The following is a 15,652-nucleotide window of genomic DNA, read 5'->3' on the forward strand; positions in this document are numbered from 1 at the left end:
ATCTATTTCACTCTCGATTCTCGATAGTCTAGACAAAGAATCGGCATCTATGTTATTGATGCCTGGGCGATATTTAATTTTAAAATCATAAATAGACAAAGCAGCTAACCACCTGTGCCCTGTGGCATCTAGTTTAGCAGTGGTAAGCACATAGGTCAGGGGGTTATTGTCAGTGAACACCTCAAAACTTGCCCCATACAGGTACTCATGAAATCTATCAGCCACAGCCCATTTAAGAGCAAGGAACTCCAGTTTATGTACAGGATATCTTCTCTCACTATTGGACAATCCCCGGCTGATATAAGATATAGGTTGTAACTTTCCTTCATGAGTTTGGTACAACACGGCCCCTAGACCATCAAAGGACGCATCCACATGTAATGTATAAGGCAGAGTGGGGTCCACATAGGCCAATACAGGGGCATTGGTAAGACTCCATTTTAACTTGAGGAAAGCCTCTTCACACTCAGGTGTCCATCTATCCCCAAATTCTTCAGATGGTTTAAAATATCCCTCCTTTTTAATTGATTTGGTCGTTGAGGTTTTACCAACTGGCGGATACCCCTTTGTCAAATCAGTGAGAGGGCGACATATTACAGAATAATAGGGAACAAAGCGGCGATAGTACCCACAAAACCCGAGGAATGATCTTAGCTCCTTTAATTTTGTGGGTCTAGGCCACCCGTTAACTGCTTCAACTTTAGTTGGATCAGTAGAAATACCCTGTCGACTTACTACATGTCCCAAATAGGTAACAGAGGGCAGGCAGAACTTGCATTTGTCCAAAGAAAGTTTAAAACCTTTCTTCAATAATCTATCAAGTACCCGGAGCAGACGGTGGTTATGTTCCTGCAAAGATGACCCAAAAACAATAATATCATCGAGATAAACTAATACCTCACGATAATTCATATCACCCACCGTCTGCTCCATGGTCCTCTGGAAGGTGGCTGGGGCACCCTTGATTCCCTGGGGCATCTTCAAAAACTCAAAGAAAACCAAAGGGCAAATAAAAGCAGTCTTCTCTCTATCCTGATGACTCATGGGTATTTGGTAATACCCACTCCGTAGATCCAACACTGTGAACCACTGACTCCCTTGCAAACAGTCCAATGCCTCCTCTATCCTAGGAACAGTGTATTGATCTGGCACAGTGCGTTGGTTAAGTGTGCGATAATCAATACACATTCTAATTTGTCCATTTTTTTTACGAGCCACTACAATTGGAGAGGCATATGGACTTTCGTAGTGTTGAATAACCTCGGTTTTCAAGAGAGTCTGAAGATGCCGTCTGACATCATCGAAATCGGCGGGCGCAAGTCTGCGTGATCTTTCCCTAAAAGGAGTCTCATCAGTCAGCTTTATACAGTGCTCCACGCCTCTTGCTTTTCCCAAATCCCATTCCCCAAAAGAGAAGACATGCTTTCGTTTTAGCAATTCCTCACATAAAATATTTTGTTCTGCCAACCCAATGTCACTCCCCTGGAAGCATGGATGTAAGTCTTCTATTGACAGGCCCCGAGCAAGAGAGGAATCTCTGTGTTCAAACTCCCCACTCCTGTATTCCTTATAGCAATTCGCCATCGTAAACGCCGTTGCTTCCCGACACATTTTTAAACACCATTCACTAAGGACCCTAAATAAATGAGCATTAGTCCCAATGATCACTGGCATTGTAGTTTTATCACCAGGTGATTCGGGGCATACCAGAGCAATTAAAGGTAATGACTCTGACACACCCATAAACCCTTCCGGAAACTCAATGTTAATTACCACATAACCTAAATATGGGTATTTCTGTTCACTCAATCCCCAAATTACCAGTCCTTCTAGGGGCCGGATAGGGACATCAGATAAATAATGTCTATACCAATGCTCAAATATGATGGACACCTGGGACCCACTGTCTAGCAAAACAGGGCATGGATGTCCATTTAATTTAACAACCACACGTGGAGCAGGTCCTACCATACCATCCGGAATAGAACTACTCCACTGGGCACTCCCCATTGAATCTATATCTAATTTCTGGGAGATGGCGAGGGGCCCGCTAATCTCCCTCCATCGTTTCCCTGATGAGGAGAAGGAGGTGACTGAACATTAGTTCCCACTTCATTCATTCCCCATTCTATAGAACATTCCATTGCCCTATGTCCTAATTGTCCACATCGGAAACACCCTCTGTTTATAAAATTTCCACCTCTCCTAAAATTTCCCCTACCACTGTTAAACCCCCTATTGGAATTACTGGAAGTAATGCTAGAGGGTTCCACCCTTTTATTTATTGCCAGAATAAGCTGGTCTATCTTCTTATTTTGTTCCACTACCAAGGTAACTAACTTATCTTCTTTTGATCCTTGGGCCTCAGGGGAGGGTACCACCATTTTGACAGATTTGGTATGAGTCTTTTCCCTATTAGCTATTAAGGCTTCTTCCTGTGTAATTTCCTTAATTAGATCATTAAGGGTGGGACTTCCTAATAATAAAGTTGTACAACGCAACCGCTGTGCTACAGGGTCAGTTGTTAGTGCTCCCCTAATTAATTGTTTCAAACGGCCACTATCCACTTCAGCGGGAGCTAACCCTCCTTTATCTACGATTTTATGGATTAATTTATCCAGTCTATATACATACTGTGACAGCTTCTCCCCTGTCTCCTGATATGTATGATGGAATCTGGCAACCAAATCACCTACATCCTCTAATGTCCCATATGTGTAATCTAAAGCCTGAAAGTAGTCAGCCACAGCAGCCCCAGGATTACTTTTTCTAGTGGCTTGAATAATTCCCATAGCGGGTCCCCGTAAGCTCTCTACTATCCTTTGTTTTTTTATATGATCCGGGCAATGCCACTCCTCAGACTGCTGTATAGCTGCCTCCCTCCAGGCCTCATAAGGTTCCTCGCCGGTAGGCACAGGAATTATTCCTGAAAAAAGTCTCAATCGCCTGTAACTACCCTCATAGTGCCACCTTTCCAATTGATGTACTACTTTATCAGCTATCACCTCTAACTGATTACCTAATTTTTCTTCAATACCCTGTGTTTGACTACCTTCTCTCTCAGTCGCGGAGGGATCTCCACTGGCTGGAGTAGACATGTCACCCACAATTAAGGGTTCAGCCGCCCTTTCACTTCCATCCTTTTCAGGCCATATAATTATCCACCGACGTTCTGGGTTAGATCTCACAGCCACCACTTTAGGAAGCAATTCAGACTCTAAATCATGACTGGTAGTTATTAGTACAGCACACATCTCTCCACTTTCCTTAAATTGTTTATCAACTATCCTGGGTTGTTTCACCCGAAACAGAAACAACATCTCTGTCATAATTGTACCGTCAGTGGTGTCTGTGAGATCCCCCCTTAATACAAAACTCCTTTCTGTATTTACTCCCTTTCTTATACACCAATCAAATGCTTCATTACTTGTATATTGATTCATTTTGGTTACTGTGCTTCACTTACTCCTGAGTATATTATAAAATGATCTCACGCGGTGCCTCCAAATGTAACCCTCCCTTACCACTTTTATATGAGGTTCTTGTTTACTTTGATAAGGAATGGTTATTCAATATCAGTGCCTCCACCCAAGCTATTTTATTTGGGCTCGCTTGGGTAAGCCTTCTATATAATGAATAGTAACTACAAATTTATCTGTGTCTTGAGCATGTACATGTATACATTCATTTCAGTATAATGATATACCTGTTCTTCTATTCTCATTTCAGGGACTCCGGATGGAATTTCACATCAAGTCAACATACATGGTAAGTATAATTACATGCATTTATTAACAACATGCGGAAGTAAAATTAAATTTCAATCCTACCCCAATATTCCTCCCTCTAGAGCCTATACAAGTTGTTATGCATGCAATATACAAAAAAAAGTTTACAGTAATATTAGTACAAGAGTGACCCGGGTACTCAAAATAAAGTGCAATATCTGGGCCCTTAAATTAGTGTACAATAGTGAATACCTTACATAACATCTCAAACCTCACTGAAACTTAGTCACAGGATGCGTTGCATAAGTAGCATAATGTGCTCCTCCTTAATTATGCTATGGTATCCTCATTAAAGATTAGCGGGTAATGTCTATGAAACAACCAGCATGAATTACTCTGCTACAATTGCATTTCCTCTTCCTGTGATACTATGTAGTCTAACAACTTTCATTTAGTAACTGTATCCATCTTGATGGCTGCTAATGTGATGTTTCAATTATTTGCCACTCTGTAAGCAGATGCCTTTTAACTGCAGAAGTCCTGGCTGTCCTTTCCCTTTTGGTACAGTTATATTAGCTTCGTAGCTTTAAAACTGCAGAAGTAGTAAGCAATGCATTTATCTCGTGGTTCAAATATATTAGTCCTTTCCACTGGGCTTAAAAGGTATAGGGCAATATAATATTGTATAGAGGCCCACCTTAGTGTTTATTAAGGTTGTACTTTTAAATGAAGATCCACTAATGGTGCATTATGTCTCCATATTTACTTTTACCACTATATGCTGCTGACCTTTAAATGGATTCACACTGCATCCTATTACAGTACACTTGCAGTTTTATTTTATTTACCCCTAAGGTCTTCACCTAAATCTCAGTTTTTTTTCCTTAGGGGTTGATATGTATACCTAGATATATACGCAATAGAGTGGAGATATCCTGATGAGTAAGGGATGACACCCAAAGGGATTATGTCTCTATTCAGCTGAGCTAACTCAATACTCCCAAATCAGTTTCTCTGTTAATGTGTCACCCAGCTCTACATAGGAGGAGATAGGATTCATAGTCAATACCCCTCAGCTACTGCTTCTTCTATTTTCACAACGATGTAGGCACTTCTAACTTTATACTGCAGCTGTATATGATTTAAGCTCCTGCAGTGTAACATCCTCCTCATAAAAGGGAGTTTGCGTAGTAGGCTGAGAAGTCTATGGGAAGTGCTTTGTCCCTCTGTGTGCTAGTAATGCAATAAGTTTAAACATGCACTTACGTTCCACTGAACGCTGATCACAGATGAACACTCCCCCGATTCCTCCCTCTGGCTGGCTGACAGACTCTGGTGATGAGGCTGATGCTCACTGCTCTGGGTGGCGCTTTGATTTTTTACATTTGCTGAAGGCAACCTGGCTCTGGCGTCCCTCCGTTGCTATGGAGCAGTTGTTCTAGCTCCAACGTCTGCCGCCCCCTTCGTCATCATTGTAGGCTGGAACGGAGCCTCCCATGTACCGCCTCTCGCCGCCCCGGATCTCAGCGTGGACTGCGGCGCTGCGTCTCTGGCTTCCGATTCTGCCACCAGCAGCCTCTGTCAGCCCCCTCAATCAGGTATGCCCGGTGCCGGTGTGATACACTTCTCCCAGCAGCGCTACTACAGCTCTTTAGCAGCGCTCTGGACACAGTGTACGCACTCCACCCGGGGGAACAGCATTCTCTCTGTCTGCCGGCGGGGAGCTCTATTTATTCTCCCCCGACCTCCGGCTCGAGCCACCCGCTTCCCGCCGGAGCCGCGCGCTATCCCCCCTGCCACGGCCAATCAGTACTTATCTTTCCCTTAAGCTCGCGGTCAGACTTGCCTTTAGCTCGGGGACCCGCTTTTCCCGCCCTGCAGGTTGTTACTCCTGCAGCGCGGGGACAGCACCAGAGACCCTTAGGCCACCATCTACGGCTCTGCAGACTATTGCCGGCTCCCAATGTCTCGCTCCCATCCCAATTGGCACACCACATCTGCTGAACCACTAAATCTATATTGTGTAACCTCTGTCCCTTTTCTACGTTGTATTAATTATATGATTCAATAAATCAACAATATTTAACTATCCCTTCTAAATCCTTTCATATACACATCTATTAAATATTATACATACATTACATACCAATACATGAATAAATATAAATATATACTATACACATAACCTTTCATATAGTACAACATAACATTCATGTTACAAAAACAACACCAAACAACACTAAATGTTGACAAACATCATCATAAATTAAAAAATATATACAGTATATAATGTATAAGGTTTAAAGTATTATAAGGTAAATATTATAAGTAGAGATGAGTGGGTTCGGTTCTCCGAGAATATAAAGAGCCGCGCGTCGCCGCCATTTTCACTCATGCATTGTCGAGAGAGCGAGAGGACGTGGCTACGTTCTCTCAGTGGAAAGCTCAATATCAGCTCAATATCAGTGCCCAGTATCAGTGCTGCATTGTGGAGACCAGTATACCACAGTACAATAATCCAGTGCTGCATCTCGCTGCTCAGTGTCAGTTCTAGTATCCTCATCAGTGCTCATTATCTGTGCTGCATTGTGGTGACCAGTATACCACAGTACAATAATCCAGTGCTGCATCTCGCTGCTCAGTGTCAGTTCTAGTATCCTCATCAGTGCTCAGGATCACTGCTCATTGTCTTGTGCTGCATTGTGGTGACTAGTATACTACAGTACAATAATCCAGTGCTGCATCTCGCTGCTCAGTGTCAGTTCTAGTATCCTCATCAGTGCTCAGGATCACTGCTCATTGTCTTGTGCTGCATTGTGGTGACCAGTATACTACAATACAATAGTCCAGTGCTGCATCTCGCTGCTCAGTGTCAGTTCTAGTATCCACATCAGTGATCAGTATCACTACTCCTTGTCTTGTGCTGCATTGTGGTGACCAGTATACTACAGTACAATAGTCCAGTGCTGCATCTCGCTGCTCAGTGTCAGTTCTAGTATCCTCATCAGTGCTCAGGATCACTGCTCATTGTCTTGTGCTGCATTGTGGTGACCAGTATACTACAGTACATTACTGAAAGTCCAGTGCCTTGTGCTGTATCTTGCTGCTGTAGGGTGCTGTGGTAGTGTACTGTCACTGTGCATAGGTCATCATCATTGCAGTCACAGTGGTATCTGGAATCCATCTAATGGTATCTAATTCCAGACAATACTGCCGTCTAATTCCAGATTTATTACTGGCATATAATTCCACACATTAAAAAATGGAGAACAAAGATTTGGAGGATAAAATAGGGAAAGATCAAGATCCACTTCCACCTATTGCTGAAGCTGCTGCCACTAGTCATGGCAGAGATGATGAAATGCCATCAACGTCATCTGCCAAGGCCGATGCCCAATGTCATAGTAGAGAGCATGTAAAATCCAAAAAACAAAAGTTCAGTAAAAAGACCCAAAAATCTAAATTAAAATCGTCTGAGGAGAAGCGTAAACTTGTCAATATGCCATTTACGACATGGAGTGGCAAGGAATGGCTGAGGGCCTGGCCTATGTTCATGGCTAGTGGTTCAGCTTCACATGAGGATGGAAGCACTCATCCACCCGCTAGAAAAATGAAAAGAGTTAAGCTGGCAAAAGCACAGCAAAGAACTGTGTGTTCTTCTAAATCACAAATCCCCAAGGAGAGTCCAATTGTGTCGGTTGTGATGCCTGACCTTCCCAACACTGGACAGGACACTGGATGGGAAGAGGTGGCTCCTTCCACCATTTGCACGCCCCCTGCAAGTGCTGGAAGGAGCACCCACAGTACAGTTCCTGATAGTTAAATTGAAGATGTCACTGTTGAAGTACACTAGGATGAGGATATGGGTGCTGCTGGCGCTGAGGAGGAAATTGACAAGGAGGATTCTGATGGTGAGGTGGTTTGTTTAGGTCAGGCACCCGGGGAGACATCTGTTGTCCGTGGGATGAATAAGGCCATTGACAAGCCTGGTCAAAATACCAAAAAAAAATCACCTCTTCGGTGTGGAATTATTTTAACAGAAATGCGGACAACTGGTGTCAAGCCGTGTGTTGCCTTTGTCAAGCTGTAATAAGTAGGGGTAAGGACGTTAACCACTTAGGAACATCCTCCTTTATACGTCACCTGGAGCGCATTCATCAGAAGTCATTGACAAGTTCAAAAACTTTGGGTGACAGCGGAAGCAGTCCACTGACAACTAAATCCCTTCTTCCTCTTGTACCCAAGCTCCTGCAAACCACCCCACCAACTCCCTCAATGTCAATTTCCACCTTAGACAGGAACGCCAATAGTCCTGCAGGCCATGTTACTGGCAAGTCTAACGAGTCCTCTTCTAACTGGCATTCCTCTGATGGATCCTTGAGTGTAACGCCTACTGCTGCTGTTGCTGCTGGCACTGCTGTTGTTGCTGCTGGGAGTCGATCGTCATCCCAGAGGGGAAGTCGGAAGACCACTTGTACTACTTCCAGTAAGCAATTGACTGTCCAACAGTCCTTTGCGAGGAAGATGAAATATCACAGCAGTCATCCTGTTGCAAAGCGGATAACTCAAGCCTTGACAACTATGTTGGTGTTAGACGTGCGTCCGGTATCCGCCATTAGTTCACAGGGACTTAGAGAATTACTTGAGGTAGTGTGTCCCCAGTACCAAATGCCATCTAGGTTCCACTTCTCTAGGCAGGCGATACCGAGAATGTACACAGACGTCAGAAAAAGAGTCACCAGTGTCCTAAAAAATGCAGTGGGTCCACTTAACCATGGACATGTGGACAAGTGGAGTAGGGCAGACTAAGGACTATATGACTGGGACAGCCCACTGGGTAGATGTATTGTCTCCCGCAGCAACAACAGCAGCAGCGGCACCAGTAGCAGCATCTCGCAAACGCCAACTCATTCCTAGGCAGGCTACGCTTTGTATCACCGCTTTCCATAAGAGGCACACAGCTGACAACCTCTTACGGAAACTGAGGAACATCATCGCAGATTGGCTGGTATCCGTTTGGATGGTCGACCAAGTTATGGTTGACAGTCATTAGGTCGACCACTGTTGGTCGACATGGACACATGGTCGACACATGAAAATGGTCGACACATGAAAGGTCGACACATGAAAAGGTTGACATGAGTCTTTAAAAAAAAATCTTTTGGGGAACTTTTCCATACTTTACGATCCACGTGGACTACGATTGGGAACGGTAATCTGCCTAAAGCATGGCGAGCGAAGCGAGCCATGCGAGGGGACGCGGTGCACTAATTGGGGTTCCCCGTCACTTTACGCAGAAAACGAAACAAAAAAAAGTAAAAAAACTTATGTCGACCTTTTCATGTGTCAACCTTTCATGTGTCGACCATTTGTCCATGTCGACCATGCCAATGTCGAACCGATTGGCTTACCCCAATTGGACTCTCCTGGGGATTTGTGACATCGGACAACGCCACCAATATTGTGCGTGCATTACATGTGGGCAAATTCCAGCACGTCCCATGTTTTGCACATACAATGAATTTGGTGGTGCAGAATGTTTTTAAAAATGACAGGGGCGTGCAGGAGATGCTATCGGTGGCCAGAAGAATTGGGGGCCACTTTCGGAATTCAGCCACCGCATGCCGGAGACTGGAGCACCAGCAAACACTCCTGAACATGCCCTGCCATCAGCTGAAGCAAGAGGTGGTAACAAGGTGGAATTCAACCCTCTATATGCTTCAGAGGATGGAGGAGCAGCAAAAGGCCATTCAAGCCTATACATCTGCCTACGATATAGGCAAAGGAGGGGGAATTCACCTGACTCAAGCATAGTGGAGAACGACTTCAACGTTGTGCAAGGTTCTCCAACCCATTGAACTTGCCACACGTGAAGTCAGTTCAGACACTGCCAGCCTAAGTCAGGTCATTCCCCTCATCAGGCTTTTGCAGAAGCAGCTGGAGAGATTGAAGGAGGAGCTAAAACGGAGCGATTCCACTAGGCATGTGGGACTTGTGGATGGAGCCTTCATTCGCTTAACCAGGATTCACGGGTGGTCAATCTGTTGAAATCAGAGCACTACATTTTGGCCACCGTGCTCGATCCTAGGTTTAAAGCCTACGTTGTATCTCTCTTTCCGACAGACACAAGTCTGCAGATGTTCAAAGACCTGCTGGTGAGACTAATGTCAAGTCAAGCGGAACGTGACCCGCCAACAGCTCCTTCTTCATTTTCTACTGCCACTGGAGCTGCCAGGAAAAGGATAGCATTTCCAAAACCACCCACTGGCGGTGATGCAGAGCAGTCAGGAGAAAGTGCTGACATCTGGTCCGGACTGAAGGACCTGCCAACGATTACTGACATGTCGTCTACTGTCACTACATATGATTCTGTCACCACTAAAAGAATGGTGGAGGATTATATGAGTGACAGCATCCAAGTAGGCATGTCAGACAGTCCGTACGTATACTGGCAGGAAAAAAGAGGCAATTTGGAGGCCCTTGCACAAGCTGGATTTATTTTACCTAAGTTGCCCCCCCTCCAGTGTGTACTCCGAAAGAGTGTTTAGTGCAGCCGGTAACCTTGTCAGCAATTGGCGTACGAGGTTACTTCCAGAAAATGTGGAGAAGATGATGTTCATCAAAATGAATTATAATCAATTCCTCCGTGGAGACATTCACCAGCAATTGCCTCCAGAAAGTACACAGGGACCTGTGATGGTGGATTCCAGTGGGGACGAATTAATACTCTGTGAGGAGGGGGATGTACACAGTGAAAGGGGTGAGGAATCGGACGATGAGGAGGAGGTGGACATCTTGCCTCTGTAGAGCCAGTTTGTGCAAGGAGAGATTGATTGGTTGGTTTGGGCCCCCACCAAAAAAGAAGCAATCATTTCAGCCACAGTCGCGTGGCAGACCCTGTCGCTGAAATGATGGGTTTGTTAAAGTGTACATGTCCTGTTTATACAACATAAGGGTGGGTGGGAGGGCCCAAGGACAATTCCATCTTGCACCTCTTTTTTTATTTTTTTTATCTTTGCATCATGTGCTGTTTGGGGACTATTTTTTTAAGTGCCATCCTGCCTGACACTGCAGTGCCACCCCTAGATGGGCCAGGTGTTTGTGCCGGCCACTTGGGTCGCTTAGCTTAGTCATCCAGCGACCTCTGTGCAAATTTTAGGACTAAAAATAATATGGTGAGGTGTGAGGTGTTCAGAATAAACTGGAAATGAGTGGAAATTATGGTTATTGAGGTTAATAATACTATAGGATCAAAATTACCCCCAAATTCTATGATTTAAGCTTTTTTTCGGGGTTTTTAAAAAAAAAAAACACCCGAATCCAAAACGCACCTGAATCCGACAAAAATTCTTAAGGGAAGTTTTTGCCAAAACGCGTCCGAATCCAAAACACGACCGCGTAACTGAATCCAAAACCAAGACACAAAACCCGAAAAATGCCCGCTGCACATCTCTAATTATAAGGTGTATATATTATAAGGTATAAAGTATTCTGTGTAACTACTGTATGTGATTTCTACTTTTCTCTTGATGCCTCCTTATTGGTGAGGAGAAATTTCAAAGCTTTGACAACTATTATTGGTTCAAAAGGTCCTTTGACATGTAATTCATCCTTTTGAATCAAACAGAAATTGTTAGGTGTCCGCTGCTGATGTACAGTAGCTGTATGCTGAAAAGATAAATCTTAAGGTTGAATTTTATTCCCAAAGGCTACAGACAAAACCAAAAGATGAATCCTTCACTAAAAAAATAAAGAAAATCATACACTATACTGTATGTCTATGATGTAGCTCCCAATTAATACTTATAACCATGAAAAAGATTACATTGCCAAGGGTGGACAAAAATATCTCCAGTTAATAAGGGTTCAGATGGAGCATACGTCTTTAAATTCTACTTAGTCCCCATATTGCAGTATATAATGAGGATATATCATATAATATTAAATAATTAGGTACCAGATGTAAAATAATTAGATAATGTATAAATTAAACACAAAAATAGAAATGTTTAGCTATTATATATTAACTAGGTGCTTCAGTATTTGTGCAATAGTGATCAGTGCAGGGTGTGATAATGCTGTCAGGGGTTAATAGGCAACAGAGATTAGCACAGGTAATCTAGATGGGGGTTTACAAATCCTTGCGAGGAGAAGCCTATTTTAGAAGTATTACAGCAATCATCGGTGCAAACAGGGGTTAAAGTGAGCCGGAACGGGGCGCAACTGCATTCAGTCATTTCTAATTGAAGGCGGAACCAGTTCCGCCTCCACTCATCCACCTTGCCAGGCTACCTACTAGAAAGGAGCATCGGGTCCCGGTGGGTGCACAGTTTAATGCGGCACCAGCCGCCAGCCAATCACGGCCTGTGGACTATCTGCAAATCAAAAGAAGGGGCGGCTCTTTAAAAATCTGGCGTGAGCCAATAACGGCTCACAAACCGCCAGCCAATGAGAAGATGCCAAGCGGCAGCTACTTATTGGCTAGCGGTCTGCGATTGTTGATTGGCGTGCAATCGGTGCCAGATTCAAAGAGCGGCTCCTTCATTTGAGTGGCAGACGGTCTACGATCCACGGTTAGCTGGTGGCTGCGGACAACTTTAAACTGCACTGCTCCTGGCTCTGCCTCTATCCCAGCGCAGACAGAAGTGTGGAGGGTGAGAGAGGGGAATGAAAGGAGCAGGGGGTGACAGGGAAGTGAAAAGCGCAGGGAAGTGAGATAGGGGAGTGAGAGGAGCAGGTGGTAAGATTGGGGAGTGTAATTAGCAGGGGGTGAGATCAGCAGGAGGTGAGAGGCGCAGGGGTTGAGGTGGGGGAGTGAGGGGTGCAGGGGGTGAGATGAGGAAGTGAGAGAAGGAGGGGGTGAGATGGGGCAGTGAGAGGTACAGGGGGTGAGATGGGGGAGTGAGAGGTGCAGGGGGTGAGATGGGGGAGTGAGAGGAGCAAGGGGTGAGATGGGAGAGTGAGAGGCGCAGGAGGTGAGATGGGGGAGGGAGAGGTGCAGGGGTGAGATGGGGGAGTGAGAGGCGCAGGGGTGAGATAAAAGCAGAGGCTGAAGGGGTAGCAGGGAGTGAGAGGTGTATGGAGTAAGTAAAGGAGAGAAAGATGCAGGTGATCAAACACAAGGAGTATATAAGGAGTAAGAGGGTAACCTAGGATGAATATATGGACACGAGGAGAGTGACAGACAAAGGAAACATAAGAAAGCAGAAGGGACACATGGAAGACATGGAAGAAATGTGAGCAAAGGTTGATCAACATATCCTTCTACATTGTGCATTGCATCAAAAGTGAAACACATATAATCCGAATCCCTAAAGCTTTGCGGAGGTGGGAGGGGGGGTACTACTTTAGGCATTGTATGTGTAAGGGGCACTATGGCTGTGGCATTGTGTGTGTAAAGGGACACTACTACTGTGGGCAATGTGTGTATAAGGGGCACTACTACTGTGGGCATTGTGTGTATAAAGGGCACTACTAGTGTGGACATTGTGTATAATGGGCACTAGTATGTGGGGCAGTGTGAATAAGATTGTGCTACTGTGAGGCATAAGTGAAATTGGGGGTACTATTGTGTAGCCACGCCCCTTCCATGTGAGACCACACACTTTTGTTGCGACTTAGGCGTGCATTGATCTTCTAAAATGTATGGGACATTTTGGCACAAATCTAGTTTGCAGGGATGTGCCGAACACCATAGCACCTGCCCTGGCTGCACCTAATGGGGTTGGGGGGTGGAAGTGGGGGAGATGCGTTCCAACACCTCTCCAGGATCACTTTAGCCCTGGCTGCAAATATGCATACGGGACACTTTTATGATAAAGACTATTACTGAAACTAATACTATGGTGAATTTACATACTGCATATACAGGATAATAATCAGCGCACAACTCCAAGTAACAAACTTAGGTTATCCAAGCTGCAGAAGCTGTTACGTAGTCTGGGAGGAATGTTTCCCCAACAAATTAAAAGCAGCATTGAATACGATCTGCCATTAATAGAGCTCACCCAGTTAATTAGTTCTTAGGGGGTCATTCAGACCTGATCACTGGGCAGCGATTTTTGCAGCCCAGTAATCAGATAGTTGCCGCCTACAGGGGGAATGTATTTTCGCTGTGCAAGTGTGCGAACGCATGTGTAGCAGAGCTGCACAAACTGATTTTGTGCAGTCTCTGCGCAGCCCAAGCCTGCGTTTTTCCTGACACTCCCTGAAAATACTCATTTGCCACCCACAAGCACCCTTTTTCTGTCAATCTTCTTGCGATCGCCCGTGCGAATGGCTCCTTCGCACAAACCCGTCGCTGACCGGCGATCCCCGTTGCTGAGGTCCGTCGCGTCTGCACATTGAGGTGCATACGCATGCACAGTACAGACCTGATCGCCCGCTATACGAAAACGCACAGCAGTGATCAGGTCTGAATGACCCCATTAGGTGTAACAAATGAAAAACTTGGTTTGCTTTTTTGCAGCATTTTTGTTAGTTAATCTGTTTCATGTATACAGTTTAGTCTCGTACCTTTATGTGCTGGTGTAGTACAGACCGCGCGCTGGAGCAGCGGGAGCTGGCGTTCAGCTGGACTTCCGGTGAGTTCGCCTGTCTCGTTACCAGGAATTGACATCATCCGGTAACGCTTGTTCACGCTGTTTAGTTTTGTTTGTTTCACTGCATACAGCCTTGAAAGAGCGCCCTGGGCGGCGCTGAAACGTTGGCGGAGTTATGCCACCTTTTGGATTGATTTGCTCAGTACACATTGTTTTCACAAGTCCTTTGAGTGCTGCCTGGTTCTTTATGGATTGAGAGTGGGATGATGCACACCCCTCTCTAGAAGACCACAAGTTTCTATATTCTCCACAAGGAAGGCACCTGGGCAGCTGCTTTATGTGAAGGGAGTGCCGACCATTCCAGTTTCCTATATATATATATATATATATATATATATATATATATACAGTATATTTGCCTCTATTCAACCTCAAATACTATGTTACTATATTCAGATACGTCATCTACCTGCCTCTTTATTAGGGGCCCCACTGTAGAGTGACCATATTATCCCTTTTACCTGATAAACTCATGGATTACACAGGTTCTGTGGCTGGCTGGCTTCAAGCCTACATTTCAGCTGGTTTTAATCAGCCATAGAACCTGTGTAATCCATGAGCGTTCCAGGTGAAAGGGATAATATGGTCACCCAACCCCACTGTCAGTAGTGCCCGGGCCCCCCCATAGCCTTGATCCGGCTCTGAGGCTGAACAGCCAGTGAACACCGGTCCAGAAACCAGCAAGGCTCTGAACTAAGCTACAGCAATCAAGCATGATGACTCTTGGTCTGAACACCTGTCTGGACACTAATGTATTTAATATGGATACAACTTTTTCAATGTTTTTACTATGAATCTGGCATTTTCAATGCACTGTAACTTTTCTTGTATAGGTAGAATGGATCTGGCTTTTCCTATATATTCAGTATGTAAAGTATCTGTGTGTGTAAATTTAGTTTGGATTCTGCTTTTCTGGAATAAATGTATGCACCCATTGATGCTCCACACCTGCTGCGCATCTCCCGTCCTTTGCCACCACAGAAAGGACAGGAGCAGTGAATGTAGTGTGACAGTTGCTTTTCGGACCAGCTGTCCCTGCACCGGAGTAATACTGAATTGTTCCTGTAGTTTGGTACCTGCTGTCACAGCTTGCAGTGAGTTGGAAACCAAAGTAATGGGTACAATACCACTTGGGGCACAATGATGAATATGCCTTTAAGTGAACTAAATATTTAAAGTGACAAAATAAACCCAATTAATATCATGGGGAGACCAGAACATATAAGCACTAGACAGATGATTGTCATGCTATATAAAAATATAACAAAAAAATCTATACATTTATTTTCAATAATAAAACATATTCAGAATATTGAAGGTTAT

The 15,652-nt window shown here is 44.6% G+C and overlaps 1 protein-coding gene across 1 annotated transcript; it reads right to left on the reverse strand.

Moving 5' to 3' along the window:
* Window positions 1-2,021: 2,021 nt before the first annotated feature.
* Window positions 2,022-3,443, reverse strand: LOC134929664 (paraneoplastic antigen Ma1 homolog). Its single transcript, XM_063925247.1, has one exon. It carries the CDS (start codon window positions 3,441-3,443, stop codon window positions 2,022-2,024), a length of 1,422 nt encoding a protein of 473 aa, XP_063781317.1.
* Window positions 3,444-15,652: the final 12,209 nt, after the last annotated feature.

The sequence above is a fragment of the Pseudophryne corroboree genome, chromosome 5 (genome assembly GCF_028390025.1).
Source record: "Pseudophryne corroboree isolate aPseCor3 chromosome 5, aPseCor3.hap2, whole genome shotgun sequence".
In the NCBI taxonomy this organism is placed as follows: Eukaryota; Metazoa; Chordata; class Amphibia; order Anura; family Myobatrachidae; genus Pseudophryne; species Pseudophryne corroboree.